Below are 27,001 nucleotides of genomic sequence, written 5' to 3' on the forward strand. Positions count from 1 at the left end.
GACGAGTGATTACACGGGGAGATGCGGAAAGGCTTAGTGAGACCGGTCACCCGGGCTAGTTTTTAGAGGCTTATATCAATCTATAAACGAAATTACGGTAGGTAGCGACCAAGCTATATACGCAAAGAACATACGGAGCCCTATATTAGACCGCGTATTGGGTACCCGAACCGAGATTGTGCCATCGCCCAAGCCGCGCCAGTAAAAAGCTCACACCTCCGTGACTCCGAACAAGGCCAGCAGCGAATCTCTTCTATGCAAAGTCTATCTGCAACGCTCACCCTGCCATGCATTAAAAATACCAAGCCGCCGAATGCTCGGCCCTTATGACCAGACGTCCTCCTATACAATTCATTAGTATCGACGACAGCAAAATCTTAACGATGAGTGGAAATGAATAGAGGGTTGCTAGTCGTAAAATAGACCGTAGAGTGGGTTGATTTAGGGGCATATTGTTGTAGCTTACCTGGTATTGGTTAGAGGCCCTCATGTTTTTGACGATCTCCTCTGCTTTCGTCTCAGGAATGCCACGCTTCTCTGCAATAATCTGCGCCAAGACGGTGTTGACTTCTCGGGCCATGTTCGCCGCGTCGCCACAAACGTAGATGTAGGCCTTCTTCTCGAGCAATTCGTTGACTTCTTGGGCTCTCTCCTTCAGTCGATGTTGGACATAAACCTTCTTGGGCCCTTCTCGTGAGAATGCATTGATCATCTCAAACTGGTCGCCGAGAGCCTTCTTGTAGTCCTGCTGTATTGTGAGTTAATGGTCAAAATTAGCGTGGGCACTATACATACCTCCCATTCCGACTCGTACATGAAATCCTCGTCCCGTCTTCGGCAACCAAAGAAAAGTAGCGTACGACCAACGTTCTCACCAGATTCGGCCTGTTTAGCTCGTTCCTGGACAAATCCGCGGAAGGGAGCCACACCAGTACCAGGGCCAATGAGAATAATGGGCTTGGAGGGATCAGAAGGCAACTTGAAATTCGAGTGGCGCACGTGTACAGGTACGTGGATACCGTCATACTTGTTCCTTGGGCCGTGGAGTTCGTAGGTGAGACCGAAAGGTTCGGGGTTAGGATCGCCATTTTGCTTCTGTTTCAAAGCAAGTAGGTAGTTTGTAGCCACACCCTTGAAGGGATCGGTACGACCGGGAATCAACTGGTTTTCAACGACAGCGGTGATGGAAATCTTTTTAGGTTGAACCAAGGAAGAGGACGAAATCGAATAGTAACGGGGCTGAAGCTTAGTGAGACCCTCGATGAATGCCGAAAAGGGAACGTTGGTCCATTTCTGTCCATTACTGACGACGTTCAGAGTCCTAGCGATGTTGTAGTGATTCTTGCTAACCTTATCCTGGAAATAGTCCTTGTCATTACCGAGCTTAGTCATCTCCGCCTTGGTATCGTCATCGGGAGCAAATGCAGCTAGCGTGCCTAAGAATTGACGAGATACTGGGGCGCCAATCTCAAGGTGGTACCGGATAATGGCATCGTAGGTGGTAGGGGTGGGGAAAGGCACTTTAGCTGTGGGTTCGAGAGCCTTAACGCTAATGACAGTATCCTTCTTGTCTTCGAGTCCCAGGACGCCAAGGAGTAGATCAACTTCATGCCCAGCGTTCGTCGGCCAAATTGCAATGTGATCGCCAGTTTGGTAGGTCAGGTTAGAGCCGCTAATATCAACTTCCAGGTGAAGGCAGTTTCTATCTTTAACAGAGAACAATTCCTTGGATTCAGCAATGGGGGCAATGTACGGGTTGTGGGCATTGAAGGGACCTTTAGCAGTTCCCTCGAGATGCATTTTGTTGGGCTCGCCCAGGTACACTTCGGGAGAATCCTTAGTGAGACCTTCCCGCTCAGTAATGCCAAAGATAGGTTCGTAGACGGCTTCTCGTTCCTCAAGACCCATACTCTCCGCAAGCGCAGCCCACATGGGATCCTTCCAAGCCAAGAAATCTTCTTCCATAGTACCCGCGCCGTCGTCACCTTCTCCAGCCTCGCCAATTCTCTTGGCGCCTAGCTTCTCTAGAGCCTTGTTGACATTGCGAACCATCGAGTTGTAGTGTTCATAGGTGTTATTTCCTAGACCGAAAGCGACAAATTTGAGATTCTCGAGAGGGGCATCCGAGCTCTGGGAGAAAGACGGCTCTTCACCAGTGATAAATTCGTAGAAGTCAACGGCATTGTCGGTAGGCTCGCCTTCGCCATACGTAGCTAGGACGAACATAACAACCTTGTCAGAGGGGATCGTGTCGAGATTGTCAAAGTCATAGTCTTCGAGATCGGCGACCATAGTTTCCAAGCCGAATCGACTCTTACCCTCTTTTGCCAACCTCGAAGCGTAGTCCTCGGCGGTACCGGTCTGAGAACCGTAGAATATGACGCAGTTCTTCCCGGACTCTTCCATTTTTTCGAGGATATTTCTCGTCTTTCCGGCCTTGAGGCCGTTTGTGTTGGCAAAGGCATTGGCGTAGGGATCCTTGGCAATGCCCCAAACTTTGCCTTTGGTAAAGTAGGCGGCGGTGCCTACCAGGATGGCAGCGAGGACAATTATGTCCAGGGTGTCAAGTTGAGCCATCTTGACGGGCTTGCTTAGGTGACCTTAAAGTTGGTTCCAGGATTCTGACACGGCAGGAGGGTACGTCGAGTAGGGTAAACCGGATCAATGGGACATTTGGAAAAAGTTCCTATAGTTCCTATATTGTTAAGCTGTCCTACGTTGCAAGACGATAACTGACGAGAGCTAGCAGCTACCGATTCGAGGCTCCCTAAAGAAAAGGCGCTGCGACGCTGCAACGTGTCTTAGTTCCGTACTGCGTACTGCGTAGTCGGCTGAGGAAAGGAAGGGCAAAGTTGGGGAACTCCTTTGAAATTTCTCAGCTAGGAGAGAAAACGAAAAAAAGACCACGCAGGATCTACAGCGTAGCCGCACATCCAAGAATAAATATTAAGAAGAGAGTGACCCTGGTAATGGAAATAGACAAAGTAGACGAAATGGGAGCAGGGTGGGATGATAGATTTATGATTACGGTAAGAGGAAAAGAGAAAGAAAGGTAGGTCTAGCTTAGGAAATGTTTGCGTGGCGTGGATTTGGGACTTTGTGAGTGTCTATGCAGATGAGCTTGCAGATGGGGCGTGGGCTTGGAGAAGAATCGGAGAGAAATTTTGGCGACTGTGGTGGATTAGGTACATCGATAAATGGGATCTGGATACATATACAAGTATTATGAATGATTTTTAAGATAAGCATAAGCTTTTATGACCTCTTCTAAGGGATCAAGGTACCTCCGACGAAGCTGGTCATTGTTGGTGTGGCGCATGTATCTTAGCCTGTCAGACGATGTACTGCCTCTTAACGTCGATGTCATATCGATACATGCTGGGAGTCCCCGAAATTAGAATTGGAAGTACCTTTACAGAGTATCTACCTAGTAGGCTGCTAGGTACCTAGTAGAGGGCGCCTACTCCCGCCGCATCCTGAGCCACAAAAAAGTATAATTACCAGGTAAGTACTAGCTAGCTGTAGCTGGTAAATGTTTCCTGGTTACATAATAAAACTTATTGCATTTAATATTCTCATCCATGGATGCACTGTCCGATTTTCTGATTCTAGACCTTGCAAATACATCATCGTATGCATCAATCTGTACTCTTCATCCTTCTCCATCACAAGCATTTTTTGATTGCCGTGATGGAATCGGGTTGGAGAAAGCGGGATACCGCTGCGCAAACGACCTAACGACTTAAGGACCGCCCGAGGACCCCGACAACCACATCAGCTGGATGTGCGCCGGTTCCCGTCTCGTCCACTTAGCATCGGGGATATCCAATGGGACACCGCATGTGCCACTATTTTCCAAGCTCGGCAATTCGTGACTTGCAGCTAAAAAGATGTGCTCTAGCCTTCTCCGGTATTCTATCCCATGCACAACTGGGAAACTAGCATCATTTTATCGGCTAGTCCCTCACCCGACGAATGTCTTCGAATTCGGCATATATCAATCTGAACTATCCGAATCATTTCACCTAGCAGCCCTAGGGATCTCGGAGTAAGGATCATCAGGGCCCCTTCTTATTCGTATTCTACGAAGCACCTTATATCTGGATTCTAGGCAATCTGACGAAATTAGGTTCTTATCACATTTTATCGATCTCTCTTTTTTTTGTTTTTGTTGAGAGGCTGTTGAAAATTGAAATACCCATACCCATCGAATACACGTCTCACACTCTCGTTCGATCTTTCATAAATTTAGCAACTCTTCGCGTGTTTTATCTGTAAGCCCTAAAGAGGTAGCTTGCATAGATGGATCGCATTCGTCAATGGAGATTCGTAGGATTAATTACTCAGCTACTTGTATACCTCCCAGTTGCTTATTCCTTATTCCTTACCGCTTCCAAGAGGAATAGGTCAGATTGATAAGGTATACCCTTACATACCGTGGACGTACAGCGTACATGACTTTACATGGATGGTATAACAAGGGAATAGACCCAATCAGCAATTACCTAAGTAGGCACAGCGACATTGTACGAGACCGGGAAGTGTGTTTCAACATCCGTACTGGCTCCGTGATGCCGGCTCGGCGGACCAAGCTAACACCCCGCGGTCTCCGAATTTATTCGGAATCTTCATATAATTCGATTCCGTTAAATAACATGTGCTTTAGATACCTACCCAGTAGGCTATTATTAGGCTGCTAGGTAGGTATCTGAAGGTGTTCGACCTGAGGAAGCGACTTTTAGTCGCATTGATACCTTAGGTACCTGGGTAAGGATCTTGCACGATGCACTGACCGGCGTGTTCGTTGTTTATGTTCTAATTCCAGAAGAAGCCGACGTGTCAACAAATGTCCATATTAAAAAGAGGACGAGACTGCGGCTGAGTCGGTTCATAACGATGTGATCCGATCAGACCTAGCGGATAATCGACGACTGACGTCAAACTAGCGTTTGTCATAGGACCACATCTGGCTCATTGACAGCCACAATGGCTGGATGATCGTATTGTCGGCTTCGTCTCGCGTAGACGATCCTGTTGACGATTGTCCGATTCTCCGGAACTGACGGGCTACTAATATTCCGCACGTCCCCGAGATCTTGCTCGGATAGCCCCTGATATATACGCATAAACTGCACAATATAATTATACGCAGCATAAAAAAGGATGGCAGTGTTGAGAAGATGCGCAGGGATAATCCAACCGGAAAAGTTGAATTCATCCAGCCATCCTAGACAATCATGGGAAAGCACCGTATGTTTGGTATGCGCTTTGAGAGCCCGTCCGCCACGTGGGAAGGTTGGCTTTTAACTGGTACAGCTGTTGGCTGCTGGCACCCGACGGTGTATTCGTACTTCGTTTGTACAGTACGTGAAATTCCTAGCCGTGCTTATAGCTACTTACAGCACTTCGACCTTCCGCTAGTGAGCCGTAATAGGCCATGGCCCTTGCAGAAATACCCTTGCCCTGCATAAGGAGCAAGCTAAAAAGGCTATGATTGACCCGAACCAGGCGGTGGGACTCCAGCAAAATGGATACAGTACACACAGTATCAGCTGCTAATTGGCGATAGAATGACGGAAGAGCAAAAGAAGAAAAACACTCCAAGAGTTGTCTGGTTATGTCTGGCTATGCCAACTCCACGCAGCAACCAAGAAGAACGAGTCCTAGCCAGTGAGACGACCTACTCAATAGGCAGTCAGGCATTGTTGGATCAAATTGCATCGATTTTATAGATTCCTATTCGTATTATGCAGTGACAAGCCGCATGCGATATTTCTACATCACATTTTTTTCTTGAAGCTGTTTAGCTCGTCATATTGCTACGCAGCACTATTTTTCTGTACTACTTAGTGCCTACTGGTACAGGATACGTGGGAAATAGGGGACCTCAGTTCTGGAGGGGAGCACCTATTAGAAGAAAAACAGAAGAGAAGAAAATCAAGAGAAAAGAAGCGACAAGAGACGGGGAGTTATCGTGGTCTCCGAAATACCACCACCATAACCCCATCGAGGTCCAGGCCCCTTCTTTATTCATTCAATCATCGTCGTCAAGTCCCCAGGCCCACTAGACAGTTCGTCATTAGGGGTCTGTGAAGCCCCAGGGCTGCCTTATCTTGCCGTACCGAAATATCATGGGCATCGAAGCTCAACGATGGGTGAGTAATGAATTCCAGGTTACCTAAAACTTCCGCGCCTCCTCCTCTTCGGACGACGAAATATTAATACTTTAACGCACACTCTTTACCTGTCGCTTGATAAATGTGCCACTTTCGGGTTGTGTTTCTGTTTCAGAGTTTCACAAGAGGGAGGGGGTCTAACATTTCAACCTTTCCCCCCCTGCGCTCTGATGTTCTCACCCAGGTCTGCTTCACCTTTACTGACAACGTTGTCGCACCACCTAGCTCCGTCCCAGACGCTGCCAGACCATTTCCACGATCCTTCCTTAAAGTTTTCCCCGCGATCTACCCCGCGAATTAATACCCACGACGGCGACGGCGACGATGATGATGGTGATAATGGCGGGTGGGATAATACTCTTAGACCTATAGCTCACGATCCTTCTACCTCTCGCGTCATTGCGCACTCGCGCGAATCCTCCCTCGAAAAGCTTCAGTCTGGTTCACTAGCCGGTATCCCTGAATCTCCCCAATCTCCTCCGGCTTCCTCCACCATCAACTCCCCCGGATTACGTTCAGCCGCATCGCGTCCGAGCCCCGGCGGCATATTCGAGCGTCTCGCCGATCCCAAAGCTGCCGCGTACGGACACCATCGCCAAACTTCTATTGTTCATGGCATCCAACACTCGAGGAATGGGAGCCACGCAAGTTCGTCTTCGAGTCCCCTTAGTCCGCAGATGATAGCGGCAGCAGGTGCTGGACTTTTGCCGGAACGCCCAGACTTGTCCACAATGAACCGATTAGATTCAGAATTGTCAACGCCGTCCTCTATGGCCTCGATGGCTTCGATAGCCTCTCGGCCGCTAACCGCCTTGTCGGGCACGACGGCCAACGCCTCTATCCATTCCACCGAAAAATCAGAGTCGTTAACGATACGGTCTACCCAGGATAGCAGTAGCAGTGGCACTATTATACAGAGGAAGGTTGAGCGGATGCATAGCAAAACTCGGCGCGACCATAATCATCACCATTCACATTCGTCGAGACATCATAGAGATGAGCCTAAGACAGTAGGCGAATATGCTATGCATGTATTATTTACGTCGGTTAGTAATAGCGGCCCTGGCACCTAGTTGGAAGGAATTTATGCTAACCTAGACAAAGTTTATTGCTATGGCTGAAGAGAAGCTTGATGACTGCATCAAACCGCCTTTTGATCCTGAGCCGTCTATCGAACATATTTGCGGCCCTGGGGCAGATCCAGCCTTTGATCGTTTTATCATCGCTCTCGGTCACATTGCAAGTCAAAAACCGAGACCCCTGATCGATTCTATTATGCTTTGGCGGAAGCATAAAAGTGAGGCTGCTAATGAGGCACGCGGTAGTCTGCAACAGATGAGGTCTAATATACCAACTGCCTCTCTTGTGAGGCGAAACACAGAGCCATTACAGCTCCTCACTGGTAACCCAGACGACGCAGCATCTCCTGGGACGCAAACTCTCGCAGAGAAGCAAAATAAGGCGGCTCATGCCGAACGTCGTTCTATCATCTCCATCTATATCTTGTGCCGAGTCCTCTTAGAAGTTATTAGTCAGAGTAGTCTCAGCTCTATAACCCCTGAGATGGAAGACAAGCTTGAGGCTATCATATTTGGCCAACTTAAGATTGCTGACATAGAACAGCTATATGTATCTCCTCTCAAGCTGGCTAATTGGAACCTTTTCGCCCAGCTGCTTGGAGCCATGAGTGTAATCAACTTTTCCAGTGTCGCAGAGCGGTTTATTGCCGATCTTAGTCAATCGCTTTTAAATCTCGCTGTTAAGAGTCCGACGACCCAAAATAGGGATCCGGAAGGACAAGTGGAGTTGGTGCTAGGAGGTATGAAGCATCTACATATCAAGATTGATACCGACGAAAACTGGGATCAAACGTGCGGCTTCTTGATATCCTTGGGTAAACTATTTGCTCAATCTCATGGCCAGAAGGTGAAATCGGCATTTTGTCAGATATTGGATACACTGCTGCTCCCCATTGCTGCCAAGGCAACAAATAAGCACTTCTCCTACCTGAAGTGGTCGGAAGTGCTAAGCAATATAAGCCCTCGCCTAGCGACAATGTTTGCAAAACCGCGTCATTGGTTGGCTGCGTTCCCGTTGACGGCAACGATGCTTTGTGTATCGTCCCCGGAGAATCTCACTACCCAATGGCTTCAGCTGGTTCGGACGGTCCAGCCAAGACTCAAAGATCGTGCCGTGCGTCCTCTATGCTTACAAGTCATCTCAAGGCTACTTTGGGCCTACTTATATCGAACTAATGATTCCATGGCCGGAGCTACTCGCAAATTAGACGAGGTGCTACAACTTGTCTTGCCTAGCTCCAAGCGTACATTTTCGGCCGCAGACACGGCATCTACGGGACCCTTGATACAGATTATTAGAATCATTGGTTATAAATATCCGGAGTATTGTTGCACGAATATCATCTTCCCCTTAATTAATGCAGAACTGTTCAATCTAAATAAGGAATTGAAAGTTGAGCAACTTGAGCCGGATAGGATGGTCATCGGAATCAGGGCATTCCTCACAATCATGTCAGATTTAGAAAAGGGTGACCTTGGACGACCTCCGTTTCCGCAGCACTATTCCTTCCTATCCGCCTCCGATCGGGTCCCTCCAAGCTCGCCAGCATCGACTTCAGCTTCTAGTGTTGTTCCGTCAAGTCCGCTCTTACCTGATCGTGATGAATCTTTATCACGGCCTGTGCAATTAGGCGCTTTGAGCGAAGGTGCGAGATCCAATTATAAAAAATTCTCAGAAATCCTTGGTAAAATTACAATTATCTGCGATAACACATTCGGGGGTCAAGCCGCACTAGATGAGAAGTTCAGTAGTCCAGGAGGAGGTCCAAAAACTCCTATTGCCGAGACGTTCAACTTCTCAAGACGCGATGACCATCCAAGTCCTGCAGACCAGAAACAGGCTTTCTACGAACTTCTCCACGTTGCTGTGCAGGCTTTGCCTCGTTGTCTACCTGCTGATATACCATTCAATACCCTCATCAACTTACTCTGTACAGGAACTGCACATGTTCAATCTAACATCGCTGAATCTTCTGCCCAATCTCTCAAATCTATTGCCCGACAGTCATATGCCCATCAAGTTACGGTTGGATTTGCAAGGTTTATCTTCAACTTTGATGATCGTTATTCTACAATGTCTGATGGAGGGATGCTAGGTCCTGGTCATATTGAGTCTACTCTACGACTTTATGTCGAGTTGCTACAAATATGGAGGGATGAGATACGGCGAAAGACTAAAGATGCTGCATCTGATCCTACAGATCTCAACGGTGCCGATAAACGCGGTATGAAACTGGATTTGTCCAGCATATGGGCAGAAGTCGAACATGTTGAAGCGCGTGGTCTATTCTTCTTATGCTCACAATCACGAAGAGTACGAAATTTCGCGATTACGGTTCTTCGACTGATCGTTGAATTCGACACTGCCCTAGGCAAGGACACCGAGCAAGAGAAGGATACCGTCCGCCTTATTGATATCCTCGAAAATGATTCGGTGCAAGTGATGAATTTTAAAGACGAACATCTATCTATAGCAGAACGAAGCCGATTGCAAAGGGGTATGCAAAACAGCAACAACAAAGGTGCCCTCATAGACCTTTGCACTAGCGACGTTTCGTATGATACAACCCTCTGGTTTAAGATTTTCCCTAATTTCATACGGATTGCCTATGATCGATGTCCCTTTACTGTAACCATCGGTCGTGACCTAGTGTGCAATCGAGTTCTACAGATGTACAAGGGCATCGTAGTTCTGTCAGAGCCAACCCGTGGCCTCTACTACGGATCCGAACCCGGTAGCGCTCGATATACGGGAAGGACACCAACCACACAACCCGACGTTCTGGTTGAACAGTGGAAATTGTATTTGGCTTTCGCCTGTACAACATTAACCGACTCGGGGACCGTCATGAACGGTCCTTCTCAGGGAAGTCAACATACCCGAAAAGGGTCTAAATCTGCCGAAAAACTAGTATCGGCAAGAACACTCTTTAAATTCTTGATACCGTTGCTATTCGCCTCTTCGCGCTCTGTTCGAGAAGCCGTTGTGCTTGCCATGGGATCCATTAATATCAACATATATCGAACGTTACTCGAAGAATTGCAAGGACATGTATCTCGATGCAACGACGAAGCTCGCGCGCGAATACATCAACGAACCAGTAGCGGTCCACGTAGAAATCCAAAAATGGATACGCTACGAGCAGAGCTCACTCATGTGTACAAGTTGACGTGCCACTTCTTAAAAGAGCCAGATGTCTACCAAGATGATTGGATTCTCGGTAACCTTTGCACATATACCAAGGATATCAAACTCTTTTTGATGGATGGCGAGGTTCAGATGGATTGGGAGTTCCAGAAACTAAGACAACATTACTGTGGCTTAGTCGAAGGACTTTTTGACGGCATTAACCGTACGAAAGATCCGTCCCGCTGGATGACATTCGAATCTCGGAAATCTTCGTTTACCCTGATGGAAGACTGGTGCGGATTCTCGCCCAATCAGATGCAGATCCGCCAAAGAGAAGACACGATGCGACAGTCCCTAATTGACAAGAAATCTCTGGGCGAACGGGGCCCTATCTCCGCTGGCATGGAAATAGAGAAGAGAAACCTGAAGACGGCAGCCCTGAGCGCCATGGCTGCTCTTTGCGCCGGCCCGGTTAGTGTGACTACTGAAAGTGGCGCCACCCTCCATTTTGACATGAGACGGATGCTTAATTGGGTAGATTCAATCTTCAGCTCTGGAAGCGATCGGGTGAATATTATCGGGAGAAGAGCATTGAAGAACCTAATCGTTTACAACCAAGATCACCCATATCTCCTAGAGCATTGCATTGCACGATGCTATATAACAGAGGTGCCGAAGGTGCTGGAAAGTTATTTCACGGTCATCACCGAGGTGCTACAGGAACATGTCGACTACCCATCGCCGTTCTGGAAACTCTTAGGGCTGTGCTTATTCACTTTAGGTAGTGATCAAAGCGACATCCGATCGAAATCTGCCCACGTTCTCGAAGCGCTAGAGGAGAAACAACAAGCTGCACAGAACTCCAAGATTTCGGATTTTGAGATCAGTATCGCGGACAAGACCAAAGCAGTCTACAAGTTGGCCCAATTCGAAATTTCGAAACGATTAGCCAAGCAACATCCGGAACTCGCATTCCACGTGTTCTCTGAAGTAACACTTTACTTTAAGAGTCTTCCCTCAGCTGCGCAACGGAATGTAGTCGCCGTCATCCTACCCTGGATCCAGACAATCGAGCTTAAAGTCGACCCGAACGGTGGCCCTACGGCGCAATCTTACGTGCTCCTCGCTAATCTGCTTGAGGTCACCATCAAATCCAGCGCAGCACTGCATAATGAAGTACAAGCGCTCTGGCAAGCCCTCGCAACCGGACCACATCCTGGAAACGTCAGACTTGTGCTTGATTTCATAATCTCCCTATGCTTAGAGCGAAGAGAACAAAATTTCGTCGAGTATGCCAAGCAAATCGTGGTGTTTTTGGCAAGCACCCCTAGCACTCCTGGCATCAAAGTAGTCGAGTTTCTTTTAATGCAGATCACTCCAAAGGCCATGGTCCCCAACGAAAAGAGAGATGCCGTCCAATCACCTCCCGATATTAGCCAGCTGCAATTACCCTACTGTGCTGACTTGTCAGAAGCACTACCTGTTGGTACCAAGCAGGCCGGCTTCTCCCTCGGACAATTATCCCTGATACTCTTAGTCGACTTGATGGTATCCCCGGTGCAGTTGGATCGTAACAACTTAATAGTCTTGTTACAAGTTGTCACGGTACTTTGGGATCACTATACCCCTCTTGTCCAAGAACAAGCTCGCGAGATGTTAGTACATCTTATCCACGAATTAGTTGTCTCCAAGATGGACGATGGTACTCCCCTGGAGACAAAGAAGTCTGTTGAGGATGTAGTCGATGCGATCCGACGTCACGACCGTGCTGTTGTCTGGAGTTACGAAGAAAGCAACGGCAAAGTAGACGGCCGCGACAATAAGGTCCCACAAAGTATGGAGCATCTCACTGCGGAGGTTGTCAAGACTTTTGAAGTTACCTTCCCAGGAATCAAAGAAGAATGGAGCCGTCTCTCTCTAACTTGGGCGACATCTTGTCCGGTGAGGCACCTAGCGTGCCGCTCGTTCCAGATATTCCGTTGCATTCTTACCTCGCTCGACCAGTTCATGTTGGGAGATATGCTTGCACGATTGTCCAACACCATTGCCGACGAAGATACCGAGATTCAGACATTTTCCATGGAAATCCTGACTACCCTAAAAACGCTTATTTCGAAACTCGAACCCGAGAAACTCACATCTTTCCCTCAGTTGTTCTGGACGATGTGCTCATGTTTGGATTCGATCAACGAGGTTGAGTTCCTTGAAGCGATCGAGATGCTCAATGAATACCTAGAAAAACTTGATTTCCACTCACCAGGCGTTCGACGGGCTCTTATGGATGGCCAGCCTCCAAGATGGGAAGGTTCGTTTGAGGGTGTTCAACCTCTACTCTCCAAGGGCCTAAGGTCATCTACCTGTCTCCAGCCTACTCTCGACACCCTGGATAAGCTTGTTCAGCTACCGAGCGGTCATCTTATCGGAAACGACAATAGGCTCTTCTTCTCTATTCTGGCCAATTTCCCTCGCTTCTTGCAAGCCATGGAGCAAGATGTTATTGACAAAGGAACCCTGCAGAGTGCGGAAATACTCTTCTCAGTCGCCGATGCCCAAGGAATGGGATCCATATGTGCTGCTCTAGGAGGATTTATTGATTCGGCGTATCGTTCGAGCAGAGATTTCATGACCCAGTTGCTCGCCGCACTTCGAGAGTTCTTCTTACCGCAGCTCGACTTCAGCCTGTTAACAACATTGATGGGTTTTCTCACAAATTGCATGCCCTGGATGAAGATCATGACAATGCGATTACTCTGCGTCGTCATTCCCGAGATCGAAATGCGCAAGGCTGAAATCGCTGGTCACGGCTCTGACTTGATCTCGCCGCTCTTCCGATTACTCCAAACCGAATATTGCATGGAGGCGCTAGAGGTGCTCGACAATATCATGACTATGTCCGGAACTCCGATGGACAAGCATTACGTTCGGATGAGTATGACTAGTGCCGCATCCAAAGACAAGAAAGACTACGAGACAACTCAGAGTCTATTTGGCATTCCAGAAGAGTCTGGCTGGTCTATTCCAATCCCAGCAAAGAAGACGGAGTTAACACGAGCCAATATCCATGCCGCATTCTACATGTGCCAGGCAAACCCGGAGAATGGCACACCTACAGAACCGACGCCAACCGAGGAAGTCGAATTCCACGAGGACAATTACCGTTACGGCTATTTCGACATGCCAGACCGAACCGAAACCATGATGTCGGACGATGCCCAGGGCGAGGGTCAGATGGCCGACTTAGTAACGAAGCTTGACAGTCTAGACGATTTCTTCGATGACATGTCGCAGACCTCACCTAGCGAAGGCCGCTCATCGAGAACCGTAACCGAATTCGGCCCCGACAGCTACGAATCCGGCGCGCGACTCTACGACGACGTCCTCCCTATCCTGCACCAAGCCTCAACCAACACCTCCTTCCAAAACGGCTTCGTTGACCGAGTTCCCGCTTCCAAGGAAACCAAACCGAACACCATGAACCCCAAAGCTTTCAACATGAACCTCAGCCCCACTGCACTAGCCAGACCGGGCCTACACTCGCGCTCGATAACGTCCCCATCGGCGCCGGCATCGTGGACGCCGCCGCATCTTAGCGAGCTGACGTCCGACGACGACCTCACCGAGGACGTGTTCTCGGACGGCGACGACGACAGGCCGGTCAACGGGGCAACTGAAAGTTCGTTCTTCCTCGAGAACATGATTAAGCCGATTGCGCAGACGACGAGAACGCATATGCGCCGGCTTACGGGTGGTGGTAGGTCGAGAGACCATGCGGAGAAGCAGAGGGAGCTGTTTCGTGCGAGGCAGTTGCAGGTTTCGCCCCAGGTGCCGAAGGTCCCTAATTCGTTCTTGCCGCATAAGGCTAGTCCGTCGACGGGGGAGATGTTGTGAGGATAGATGGCTGGTGGTGGTGGTGAGAGGTTAGTTGGGATGGGGGTGGATGATATGAATGGGATGGGGACGAGAGGATGTGAGCATGTTGGTTAATCTAAAGACTCCGAGATACATGATATGATATGATATGAACTGGTATTTTTTTGGTTTATACCTGGTGAGTAATGCAGCGGTGAGCATGGGGAGAAGGGTGGAAGTAGGTCCTGGTAGGATATATCTATCATTGGATCTTGAGATGGCGATGTATACCATGTGTAGAATAGTGATTCTATTCTGAGCCCTTGACGAGCTCGAAAATACCGGACAATAATATAAAACACTTTGCTTTACCGGATACACGGAGGTTGTTATCACATGAATGTGAATTGTTAAAATATTTATTTGGCCTGCCCGTGGACGTACCCGGAAGTTGGAATTAGCAAGGGGTTCAGGGGGGTGTGGTACCTAAAGTTAAACTACCAGGGGTATGATAGCGGGGCTGTTAACAGGGGCACGAACCTTAACGCGACGTTTTACGGGTCTGTTCCGCCCTGCCGCGGAAAGTCGTTAGAGCCTATTTTAGACGCTAAACTTAGTGTGTCTTGTGGGGGAGCGGTCAATTTTGGCAATTCAAGATATTTTTCTTGACAAGCTTCGATTTTCTTGATATGCGACGACCTCGAATAACGGTCTTTTCAGTGAACCTTCGCAAGATATACGAACAAAATATACGTCTACCTATAACGTAATAACCATAATTGGAGAAATTGATCTGAAATCGATCACCACCACCGCGAACTAGGCGGCGCGCTTCCCTTTACCCATTGTTGGCGGATTGATGATGCCGTAGTTAAGCGCAATACATAACAGAAGCAAGAAAAATGGCAAAGCGCAAGTCATACGGTGGTGAAGGCGGTCATTCGGGGAAGAAGCAAAAGACTGCTCACGTACATGACCCGCCAACCTCGGAAGAGATCTATAATGGAAGACAACTTCGTCAACTACTAGCTTTCGAGCAAGATCTTCGACAAGCTCGGCATGGTACGTCGTTTTCACTCTACAGCGAACCTATCCCTCGTCGCATAACACTAACAATTATGATACATAGGCCTCCAGTCGTTTAAGAACCTCCTCGATAGCATCGTCAACGGCGAAGATGAGAACTCCGAGAAGCAGCAAATATTACTCGAATATCTAGAAGCGGTAAAGCCTAGAGAAAGAGACGATGAAGTCCCGGTTTATCTACCTGACATAATGGAAACATGGGGCATGGCCGTCCAGATGAACAATGAGAATGTTATGTCTGCCGTCGCCGTCATACTCGCGCTGCTCCTCAAGGTCTTATCCGCAAACGTAGATCACGTATCATACGGCCTGGGAATATGTCGAACCCTACTCCAAAAAAGACAACAGGAATCTATCGCTAAGAATCTTTCGGCCGACAATGGCAAAGATTTTATAATATCGCCCACATTAAGGCTTCTTAGGGAAGTCGTGTGCTTAGATGGTGGTACACTTGCTGCGCCAACATTCAGAGCCAGAAACTATACGTTCAAATCGCTTGCAAGGAATATGGGACTTCGATACTTAGGAGAAGGTGTGGAAGATCCAAAACGGCCGTCTGTTAGAACAAATGCGATTCGATTTCTACTAGGCAGTCTGAGGCTTCTCTACGTTGAAGCGAAGCGCGATCTACTATCGCAGAAGGACATTGTCGCCGCTCTCATGAGACATATCAGAAAGGACCCTCCTTCGCTGATCTACGAGATATTAAATACTCTAAGATCATCCGTCATTCTGGACAAAAAGCTACCGAAGGAGATCAAGATTAGGATCCTAAATGCTTACTCGCTTATCAGGATAGCAGAACTTTATGGACACCCCGAAGATGTTACAGAGCAAGAGGGCGAATCGGAAGGCGAGCGACCATCAGTTGAAGATTCAGCCCATGCGTTTTTGCTTGCTGCTTGTACCGATTCCGATGCAGGTATCCGTCGGTCAGAACATGGTTATTACCCCGATGGCGTAGATCCTAATGCGGCACCGTCGAGTGCCAATGACGATCAGCCTGTGGACTTCGGTATCGATAGCATCCCCTGGATGAGCAAATTTGAAAACGATGTACCTGTGCGTAACATGTTGTTGGCGGAATTTATCCAGACGCTGCGGCCGTGGTCCAGCACAAAACAGAACGATCTGCTCGTGGCAATTTTCGAAAAGTCGCCAGAATTAATCGCCCATTATTTTTGCCACCGGAAATCATTCTCGTTTGATCCAAAGTTGACAGCGACTTGGATTGGATATGCCGCATTATTATACAATGCTGTTCAACTTCCGATCCCGTCCTTCTTTGGGCATGCCAAGGGATATGCGAGAGTTCCGCCTCCTACGTCTGTGGTACTTGGAAACATAATCCCATTGCCTATGACGCTGAAAGCGATCACACGATGTTTCTCGATTAAATCCAAATTGGCTTCTTTTTATGCTATTCGCCTTTTGACTTTGTCGATACAAAAGCTAGGACGAGCTCTTGAGATGTACCGAGAAGCATCACCGTCATCCGATTCACTTTGGGAAGAAGCAGCTCGTCGACTTCTCGATGATTTTTACCAAAGGATACCGGATATGAAAGATATCATCAAATGCTACCTAGCAATGGATCAGAATGATCTACTTCAACGGCAAGCAGCGAGTCGCTTGCTGTTGCTTTATTACGAAGTCATTCCTCAGTTCTCACTAAGGGCCAAATTTGATGTCTCGCCAATACTTCTCTCTACAATCAAGAAGGTTGAGACCTCCGAAGAAACGGGCGAAGACATGGTTATGTCTTTGTTGGAACTCGAGAATTTGTGTGCAATTGCAAAATACTCCCCAAACATGCGATGGTTTGCTCGAACTTCTGACATGTCCCATTCTCCATTTACGACTCTCTTAAGACTTTCTGTCGAGAAGACGACTGGACTGTCTAATGAGAGTTTAGGTAATGTCCTATATTGGGTTGCTAGCGAGCATCAATTGGTTGAAAACAGACCAAACTCTCAGGGGCTGTATCCCTTAATAGCAGCATTAAGAAGTCTTGAAAATATCGATCCAGCGATTTGGACATTCTTGGACAATTGCGCCGAGCGATGTGCTAGGACACCAGTCAAATATCTTGAAATGATTGAAGAGCAGCTTGAAAAGGCCAAGGTGGCTGAAGATAAGAACGTTATCACTTGTCCCCTCATGATGACAATTGCGGAACAACTTCCGTACTTGATTTCGTCGTCGCCTAGCAAAACCACACTGAAAGAACTGGTCCAGTTTCTTTCGGAATATCTGGGATATTCTCTTGCTTCTGGTGTTAACAAGCGTTTCTTGAAGGCCACCAAGGAACTTCTGGCTAGTGGTCTTGGCGAACAGAAAAAATTAGGAGCGAAGCTACGCATCCTAGAGAGAGAAATATCTACATCCGAAACACAAAACAATTCTCACCAAGATACCACCACCGTTACTAATGGGCTGGTTAACGGCGTCATAAATGGAACAGACAATGATTCAGACCACGAAATTAGCCCACATGGCTTAGAACAAAGGCTCTCGGTACCTATTATAGTGACCAAGGATAGTTCATTATCGAGATGGACATCTAAAACACCTGAAGAACTTGTCGAGGAGGGATATGCGGCTTCACTAATACGTTTGCTTCTATCCGAGCATTCGAGTATCCGGAAAGAAGCTCTTACTAGCATCGTTAAAGTGGCCGCGAAGGTCAAGGAATCGACATATGAGAACAATGAGCAAGTGTGGCTCTTGCTCATGGAGCTTGCAGAATCAGCCCGCAGTCTAATCGATAATGGTCCCCTGTCGAGCATGATCGTCACTTTTGCTTGTAAAGCTCTCGAGGTCCTAAGCAACCCCCTACATTGCCTCTACGAGAAAATCAATTTATTTCTTACTAGCAGACCAGTGTGGTCTCTGGATAGGATACCTCTCATGCAGAACATTCTCCAGGAGGGTCCTACCGACGATGGCGCATTCTACTCGGAAATCAGTTGGCTTCTAAGCTTCCTCCTCGACAGCTTACGGACGCCCGCGGACATCGCCCTATTTCACCAACGCAAAGTCTTCGAAAGGCTGTTTGCACTGACTTGCAACCCCTTCATGGGCCCTAATCTGAGGACCCAGATCTTGCGGATCGTGTATAGAACGACGACCATCGAAGGGGGGAGTGACACCCTGATCACGAGGTTCGGGACTGTAAGCTGGGTATTGGCTCAGAGAGATACCACGACGGATGCTGATGAACGTGCGATATACCAGGCGTTGCTGGGAAGGTTATGGAATACTTGTGATCAAAAACGGATTTCGGAGTGGAGCAAGGGTGGCCTTGAGAGGCTTGTAGCATAATGATACACATGGTATACCTACATGTATATACTAGTTAGGTAGTTACTGGTATATACAAGGGAATGAAATGGCCATATAATTAAGGCATTTTCGTTGTTTTTGTCATTTTTTGCGAGTCATTTTAACTTGGGTGATTTGGATGACTGTGTTAAATATGTTAAATGTATAATAATAGGCTTCGGACAGTACTAGAATCCCGTCATTGCTTTTGAAGGTTAGCGATGTGAGAGTTTGATAGAATTACATAAGCATTTGACCATTTAAATGACCTATTAGACCAATTCAGGCATCAAGGCTGAGGTGTGGACCCACTCAGGTTGCACGCTAAATTGGCGGTCGCTGCTTAATCCATGGTACAGTAAGGGGCCAGCTGCTCAGTGCTGTCATAAAAAGCTAGGTAGGTACATTGTACCTGCCCCATGAGGAAAAGGCACAGGCCACTCGACACTTCCCACACCCACATGCAGTGCCTTCGTATCTTTAAACTTCCAGAACCGAAAACTTGAAGCGTTGTCTCCTCAAGAAAAACATTTGGACAAAATGTTTTGACATTGACCTACCACTTTCACACCTTGCCTTCCAACCGTCCACCGTCCAGCTGTACCAACAGCACCAACAACACTTACAACACTTACAACACTCAAACACTTTAACAAATCCCACTATACGGAGCACCTGCACTAATTATTATTTCTGCATCAATCTAAAATCTCAAGGACCACTTACCACATTACCGCATTACCGGTTTTATTTATAGTTACAAACTTTCTTGACCTCTCACTTCGATAAGTCGTTGTGATATTGGTCGTCGCCTTCCATCTTCAAGTGGTTCACACCATCATCATAATCTCACCGGTCGCCTCTTCAATTGGACTCTTCCTATCGGACGATTTAAATCACCATTTCCAAGCCAAATCGGCTTTGGTGATTGACGACTCTTGACCCTAGGCCTATAATTCCTTGAGCCCAACACACGTCTCACCACCAAAAATCCTCCTATCGCCCTCCACCTTTCGCTCTTTCACCCCGCACACGCCAGGCGTTTCTCCAAAAACAACATCAAGCAGCCTTGTCAATCCAAACCTATCTAGACCTTGTTCAGATCCGAATCGCTGAATTTCGTACTACCCCGACCACGACTTACTACGACTACGTGCGCGTAAACTACGGCCTCGGTCCACCACAAATCTATATCACTCAACTTTAAACAACCCGTCATATACACAGATGCTATGGCAATACGATACTCAGTAGACGCGTTAGTTTTCCTGCGCGAGTCACCACTATGTATCAAGCCAGGCACCCTGCCTCCAGCGGAAGAATGGATGGGGTACGTTATGACTGATAATAATAAGATCGAGTCTGCATCTAACTCTAATCAATATTTTAGACCACCTCCCGAAACCTTTCGCAATAGCCAAGGCAACAACAACAACAAACCTGGAGGAGAACGAGGTAAAAACAATGACAGCTTTCTGTTAGACCAATCTAACCGACGACTAGGTGTCGATCGACATGCTTCGCGAAATGCTAGTAGTATGTCCTCACACTCTCTTCCCTTTTGACTTCCTCTGACGTGGATCTAGCTGCCGAGGATATTATCCTTGGGCCACCACGAACGACATTCTCATCGGCAACACTCTCAAGAGCCAACAAACCTTTCGAGAGTGAGAAGAACCCCAAAGACACTGATGCGCGAGATCGGTTTGCTTTCCGTTCCAGGAACGGCGACGCTGATAACTCTGATCGTTTCCGTGATCGTGATCGTGAGAGAGATCGCGATGGTAGGAACAATTTCCGCCGACGCGGCGATGCTGACCAAGACAGCGAGGGCTGGAGCACTGTGAAACCCCGTAAGAGTTTTGGGCATGAAGGTGCTGAACGATTCCATGGCCGCATGGGTGATCGCCCCGACCGCTTTGGAGGAGATCGTCGATCACGCGATCAGGATGACCGCGAAACTACCGACCGGCCCCGTCGGGCTTTTGGCGAGTTTAGTAAAGAAAAGGAGGGAGATGAATTGGAGAAGCCTCGCAGAAATGGCGTGAATAGAAACAGAGCGGAGCAGCCTTGGTCAAGAGACAATACCAACGCCAATACCAACACCAACAACGGTGAGGCTTCTGTGCCTCGAGGTTTTGATCGATCCAAAAGTTGGAGGGACAGGAATGACGATCACCAAGGCGACCTACACCAAGATAAGCCGAGGGAGAGAACATTTGAGCGAAGATGGGATCGAGATCGGGATCATCGTCAAGAACGTGAACCGGAATGGCTCGATGAACCCGTCGAAGAGCAGGCTCAGGCTCATACTCAAGAAGACTTCAAGAAGTTCATGGAGAGTATGAAAGCAGGAAAGAATCCTGCAAAGACTGAGCCTGCCCCTACTCCAGCCGCCGAAGCACCTGTACCACTGGAGAAGGTTGAGAACGAGAAGACGAAAGTCAAATCAACTCCGGCTATTGAGATAGGACCGGATAAGTTCTTTGCTGCATTTGGTCAGAGCACAAGCATCGAAACACCTGGAAATATTACCGAGGCAGCTAAGGAGAATGCCGTTCCTGCCGTTAAACCTAAGTCAGGATCTAGATTCCAGAAATTGTTCTCGACGCAGGAAGAGTCAAGACGCCAGGTTGAACTCCCAGCTCCTGCTGCTAGTGCACCCCCACCAAGCGAGATAAACCCTCTCTTGGCTATGGCCGGGGCACATCCACAGAATGACGTAGCCGAGAAGGTTGCTTTCCAAGCACTACTTCAGAAGCTCCAGAAGCAGACGCTTCAACCTACCCCTCCGCCGTCCGGCGGGTTTGCAGAGCCTCCTCCAAGTCATACAATTACTTCGCCCGGCCCCTATCAACCTTATATACAAGAGCGTCGTGAGGAGCCGCTCATTCGTGGCCCTCCACAGGGTCAGGAAATTCCTACACCTAGACAGCACCTAAATCCGCAATATGCCGGGATGCGCTCGGAGCAGCAGGTGCTGCAAGAACTCATTGGACAACGCCATCTTAGTCAGAGTCAGAATGCGGGGCGTTCTGATCAGCCATCAAGGAATAGCAACAGTAATGCCGAATTCCTTATGACTCTCATGCAAAGTGCCCGCGCAGCTCCCGAGGGCCGGGGACCCGAGCAGCTTGCTATGAGAATGCCGCAGCCTTCTAGACCTGCGCAAATTCTTCCAACACCAGATCGAGAACTCGATTATCAGCACGAGCGTACCATCTCGCAGCACCAGGTCGGTCGCCCCACCAACCTACCCAGCTTTTTTGATGAGGCGCAGTTGCATCACCGCGAGCCAGATAGCCGTCCGCAACAGCCCACTCAGATCCTTCAACGCCAGGCTCCTCCTGGTTTGGATCAAATGCACCCAACCGCTTGGATGCAAAACAGCGGACAGCAAATGCCACCCCCGGGGCGACCTATGATTCCTCCTCCGGGCTTGGCAGGGAACCCGCGCAACGGTCCCGTCCCGGGTGGCTTCCCCCCGGGAAACTTTCCTATTGGTGGATTTCCTCCGGATGGAATAGCCGGTCCGCCGCGCAACATGGCTCCGCCTCCCGGCTTCTTTGGTGGCCCACCGCCGCCAGGATTCATGCCTCCAGGTATCCCTGGTTTCCAGGGTCCGGAGAATGTAGCATTTGGATTCGACCACCGCGGTATGCCTCCTCCGCCAGGTGCTTTCCGTCGGAACTAGAACTTCTGGGGATAGTTACGTCACGCAACGTTGATTAATAAACATTACCCTGTACCAACCCCGCTTATACGTGAAGTCGACTTGAAAGGTCTCGATAAACTTTGAATATTTCTCCCCCAACGGTGGCAATTGTACTGGTAAAGTTGTGATCGCGAGGAATCGAAGAAGATAAGAAAGAGTAAGGCTGAAGAAATGGAAGCAATTCCTTTTGCCGTTGTTGGGGCACCAAAAAAAGGATCTATAGGCAGCCTAGGTACCTATAGTATGTATGATTGTAATACCCTCCCTTTTTGTTCCCTCTCGCTGCCAAAAACAAAAGAATACTGGCATCGGAAAATGAGACGCTCTTCCTGCTAGTTAACCGTGTGTTTTTCGGGGGGACCTCTTCCTTCTACGTGACTATAGTGGCATGGCACTATCAGGTATACTGGACAAGTCCGTTTTTGTGTATGCGTGTTTTCCGATAACGACGTAGCTTAGCTAGACGCAAAGGGATAGGGATCTGGGATGCGGAATGTGTTTCGCAGCCCGGCTCGGGGAATTGATGATACTGTACTGAACTCGCTCGCGAGGTTGTCTTATGCTTCTTGCTTGCTTTCTCTGTTTGATGCCGGTGGTTGTTGAGTGAATTGTATGTATGTATGTGGCTTAAGAATTTTGCTTTGCTAAAGCTTTATGATTTGTTGTAAATTCGAATTATGTATAGCTCTTTACTGGGAGTACCTAGGTAGAAGTAGGATTGCTTTTTTTCTAGTTCTTTTTTGGATTCGATCCTGGACCTCCGGACTATCTCCCAGCGCACCGGACTTCGGGCGAAGGGATGATGACGATCGAGAAACCGAAAAAAAAAAAAAATCTCGCTTGTAGGATTGAGAGAGGACGTGGTGCTTACCCGTATTATGTTTCTGGGTGTTGGTAATAGCATGGCATTGTTCAGGTAAATACTACCTACATACATGGGCGTTATTAGAAATATGGTGGCGGTTCAGGGCTCGATGACTAAAGATACGATTTGAGGAGTCAGGAACACATACGGCATTATTCAGCTATGATTCGAACTCGTCTATATCCGTAGCTCTTTGCCCCCGTTCAGTTTATCTCCTTATCCTAGATGCCATTACTGATGGTAGTCAGCGTGTGGAATGCGTGGTCATATGACCTGTAGTACGACCGGCACATTATGAAAGGCAGATAGGTTCGTTGGCTAGTATTATCTATCGACTTAGATTCATGGGCTTATATTTAACTACTCTAGGTACCCAGGGTCAGTTATGTAAGTAGGTCTCGCTCGATTAGTCTCGAGGGCAATCCGTTCCTTATTTCTCACCATCCAGAATTACGCAACCACGTATCTCAACACAACTCAGCGCTCGCTCTATCGACCCCGATTATCAACAAGTAGGTCAACTCCTCAACGCCATGCTCTAGTTTATATGTAATATGCATGCGCCAATCCACTCTATCCGGAATCTGGTTTGGTCTGATCTGTCTCCAAGCGCTCGATAGGACCATAGCCAACAACCAAGAAAGGGCACCCAGGTTTTTCTATTTGATTTGGCGGGTGCCTCTCATTGTATAACTGCGTATTGAGGTCCATCCTATTTCTAGTCGATGTAAATCTTTCTTCGTTCAACTATCCTTTCTTCATCCCAAAGATGTTCCGCTTCTTCTTTTCCTTTTCTAGCTTTTGAGGTTTTCCGCTGCTTGAGGATGTCATATCACTAGCGTTAGATGGCCTGGAGGAGTGAAGGGACATGCTGCTCATTGCTTGAGTGGGTAATGTAGCAGGCTCGCTGGCTAGTCTTGGACCTCCCGGTAATCCACCTGGTCCAGGTGGTCGTACTGGTGCTTTCTGAGCACCTCCGGGAGGTGGGCGCTGTCCTGGTGGTCCTGGTGGGGCTCCCATTGGCGGAGGAGTAGGCCGTTCGCGCTCGAATAAGTGTGCTGGTGCTCTTGGGGGCGGCCTTTCCATGGGGATATCAAGTCTCCTCTTATCCACGCCAAGGTCACCCACCTGCCTCACAAACAGCTGCGGCGTTAACATATGGCTAGTGGCTAAGAAGACATCACGGTTCATAGCCGCGCTGACCTCATAACATGAGCGCGACTCAGAAAATGTCGCCCCGCCAGCCATAAATACAATGATGCGTTGCCTATTATCTACGACACGCCTCCCGGCACCAGCCCAACTAGGTTTCGCCGCTCGCAAGGAACCCTGGCCAATGAGCGCATCTTCATTAGGGTCTAGCGGGGGCTTGATATAGGGGAATGAGGTCTGATCTAAAGCGCCCCTGCATAAGTATTCCAACATGGTCTTCACCGCAGGATTAAACCGTGACATATAATTATCCTCGGCGATCGGTGTTTTCGTGTCGATAGGAAATAAGAGTCGTAGGTCTTTGCGGACATCCTTAAGACCATGTGTCGTACGACCTCCAAGTAATTCCATATTTGATATGATTTCGCCGTCTTGTGGCGGCAGTGCTGCATGCGCTAAGAGCCTCTTGATATCTTCGGGTATTACTCCATCGCGATAAAGGAGATACAATATTATGAGACGAAGGCGGTCTGACTGTGACACAGCATCGTCATCTAATAGACGGACAACTGTATCCAGTACATTTTTGGGTTTCCGATTGTCTTCATCCAGACCAGTAGCCATGTCTTGTTCTATAGGTGACATTTCGTTCAGCTTGTGATGTTGAAAGATGTTCATACATTCTTGCGCCATCGTTAGATGGAGAGAATAAGCCTCTTTCATCTCCTGGAACTGCGGCAACCCCGCCATCATATCTTTGATCGCATTTAAGCTAGTCGTGTCGCTATTTGCGTTGGTAAAATGCGGATTTTCGTCCAAGAACCTCTGGAAGTCTCCCATCAATTTATCGATGGTATCCTTCATATGCCTGTGTCGATTCTCCACCCATACTTTATCCTTGTCGGTGAGCTCCATATCCTTCTCTTCGGCATCCGGCGATCCTTCATTGACGGTCATGTGGAATGTCGTCTTGTCTCCGTCCTTAATTGGCAGCAGGTCATGCGCCATTGCTTGATATGTAAATTCGTGAATCAGGGGAGACATCAGATCCATGGACCTATCGGTCACTATGAGGACACCTTGCGGACGTGAACTCGGCGGTGGAAAATTGGGATTCCATTGTGCATATTCGTCTAATTCCTCAGATATAAATCGGGCAAGATGCGATGATAACACACTGGCCTCATGTATTGGGTTCTGTGGTCGGTAATAGCGAACCTTTGGGTATTCGCCGAGAGTCACGCACAAACCGGTAACCTGTCATTCTTTCAGTCAGCTAGAAGGCGTGGGAAGTAAGCTCGAGTCTCTCTGCAAACCTTCTGAGCTAAATCTTGCATATGTTTTCGAATCAGTCCATTGCAAGAAGGGTGGTATAAAATCGGAAAACTCCAGGGGTCTCGAAATGTGACAAGATGCGATTCGCGGGGGAAGAAATCGATGGACAGGGTCTCGAAACCGGCGATGGCCTGCTTTGCTAGGGCAGAACCGTCTATTCGTCTCCTTAGCTGGGGATCGAGCACGGTAGTCCATACTAGAAAGGTCCTTTGATACCTTCGGCGTTCGATATCGGCCATGAGACAGTCGACAATATGCGGTTGCGGTGACAGGATGTATATCGCGTCCATGGTCGGGTTCATCTCTCTGCGATCTTCGATGCTTTCGATGTCTGCAATACTCCCTTCAGCTTATGCGCCAGAAGCAGAACGTGGCCGGGTAACGTACTCGCAATGTTATGATTGAGGATATCATCTTCCTTAACGACATTGTCAATGATTTTCTTGGAATCACTGTCGACGACTAGAATTTTCCACTATTCGTAGGCTTCATTAGTATAACCATAACCGATATCGACCATGGAGGAGGCTAGATGAGACTGCTAGATCGTATAAAGGGGCAACTTACATCACCGGCAGTTATGTTTTTAATAGTAGTTATGAGAACTGTGCGCAAATAAGAATCAATATTGTTAGCAAGATGTGCGATGAATTGGACCTTGCTGACCATTCACGATGGGTTTCTAGCCTTATTGGGAGATGGAAGATGGGGGAGGTCTCACTGTCGCGTTGCTCTTCGATCACAGATACCCCCATCTTGGCTATTAGCCCGTAGGCGCTATCTAGCCCTTAGAGATAGGTTATTTCGATGGGGTTATCCGAGTAGAAAAAAAAGGTGTGGTGTTGTTGGTAAAGTTGGTAAAGTTGGCGAAGTTGGATAAGCTACCTCCTAGAGGCAAGCTCCTATAAGTACCTAGGGCTAGCTAAAGACCGGTGTGATGCACCACTGCTGCTGGCAATTGCTTGCTAGTAGTACCTAGGTAGCCGTTATAAGCTATCATGTGCACCGGTGATTGAAAGGTAACGGGTTAGGCGAGCGGTGAGTGCTGAGTGCTGACCGTTTAGAGCGTTGAAAAGGTTGATGAACACATTGGAACTGACAACTGACAACGTGTGGAAGTAGAGGGAGGATTGAGTTTCAAAGAGACGGGGCTACAAGAATATGATAATGTGGTACTTGGCCCTTGGCGGGGTCAATATACACTAAATGGCTGGTCGTCAGCGGTTGGGTTTCAGGGAGCCAATCCACTAATGCGTCCAACTTTTGAACACTACCGCAGACACTAGAAGC

At 48.1% G+C, this 27,001-nt stretch overlaps 6 protein-coding genes across 6 annotated transcripts; 3 read left to right on the forward strand and 3 right to left on the reverse strand.

Annotated features, from left to right (window-relative positions):
• Positions 1 to 32: 32 nt before the first annotated feature.
• GGS22DRAFT_152902 (NADPH-cytochrome P450 reductase) lies at positions 33 to 3,281 on the reverse strand. Its single transcript, XM_047959759.1, has 3 exons — positions 796 to 3,281; positions 467 to 745; positions 33 to 342 (listed from the first exon to the last, which is right to left on the reverse strand). Exons 1-3 carry the CDS (start codon positions 2,575 to 2,577, stop codon positions 325 to 327), a joined length of 2,079 nt encoding a protein of 692 aa, XP_047822841.1. The 5' UTR covers positions 2,578 to 3,281; the 3' UTR covers positions 33 to 324.
• Positions 3,282 to 4,359: 1,078 nt separating this feature from the next.
• Positions 4,360 to 5,219, reverse strand: GGS22DRAFT_152903 (uncharacterized protein; the record flags this gene model as incomplete). The annotated part of the gene is made up of 1 exon (XM_047959760.1): positions 4,360 to 5,219. A coding segment is annotated over one exon (277 nt), but the record flags the coding sequence as incomplete, so codon positions are not given.
• Positions 5,220 to 6,010: 791 nt separating this feature from the next.
• Positions 6,011 to 14,288, forward strand: GGS22DRAFT_66076 (cell morphogenesis N-terminal-domain-containing protein). Its single transcript, XM_047967711.1, has 2 exons — positions 6,011 to 7,222; positions 7,281 to 14,288. Exons 1-2 carry the CDS (start codon positions 6,347 to 6,349, stop codon positions 14,271 to 14,273), a joined length of 7,869 nt encoding a protein of 2,622 aa, XP_047822843.1. The 5' UTR covers positions 6,011 to 6,346; the 3' UTR covers positions 14,274 to 14,288.
• Positions 14,289 to 15,136: 848 nt separating this feature from the next.
• GGS22DRAFT_196742 (ribosome 60S biogenesis N-terminal-domain-containing protein) lies at positions 15,137 to 18,712 on the forward strand (the record flags this gene model as incomplete). The annotated part of the gene is made up of 2 exons (XM_047965880.1): positions 15,137 to 15,296; positions 15,364 to 18,712. 2 exons carry the CDS (start codon positions 15,137 to 15,139, stop codon positions 18,642 to 18,644), a joined length of 3,441 nt encoding a protein of 1,146 aa, XP_047822844.1. The 3' UTR covers positions 18,645 to 18,712.
• An 823-nt stretch (positions 18,713 to 19,535) lies between these two features.
• On the forward strand, positions 19,536 to 22,434 carry GGS22DRAFT_66103 (uncharacterized protein). Its single transcript, XM_047967712.1, has 3 exons — positions 19,536 to 19,974; positions 20,035 to 20,180; positions 20,231 to 22,434. The coding sequence occupies exons 1-3, from the start codon at positions 19,877 to 19,879 to the stop codon at positions 22,336 to 22,338; spliced, it is 2,352 nt and encodes a 783-aa protein (XP_047822845.1). The 5' UTR covers positions 19,536 to 19,876; the 3' UTR covers positions 22,339 to 22,434.
• Positions 22,435 to 23,488: 1,054 nt separating this feature from the next.
• GGS22DRAFT_152911 (Sec1-like protein) lies at positions 23,489 to 26,816 on the reverse strand. Its single transcript, XM_047959761.1, has 6 exons — positions 26,433 to 26,816; positions 26,279 to 26,316; positions 26,099 to 26,186; positions 25,693 to 26,042; positions 23,596 to 25,633; positions 23,489 to 23,535 (listed from the first exon to the last, which is right to left on the reverse strand). Exons 1-5 carry the CDS (start codon positions 26,464 to 26,466, stop codon positions 23,972 to 23,974), a joined length of 2,172 nt encoding a protein of 723 aa, XP_047822846.1. The 5' UTR covers positions 26,467 to 26,816; the 3' UTR covers positions 23,489 to 23,535; positions 23,596 to 23,971.
• Between the last annotated feature and the right edge of the window lie 185 nt (positions 26,817 to 27,001).

This window comes from Annulohypoxylon maeteangense, assembly GCF_022496945.1.
Source record: "Annulohypoxylon maeteangense strain CBS 123835 unplaced genomic scaffold GGS22scaffold_2, whole genome shotgun sequence".
In the NCBI taxonomy this organism is placed as follows: Eukaryota; Fungi; Ascomycota; class Sordariomycetes; order Xylariales; family Hypoxylaceae; genus Annulohypoxylon; species Annulohypoxylon maeteangense.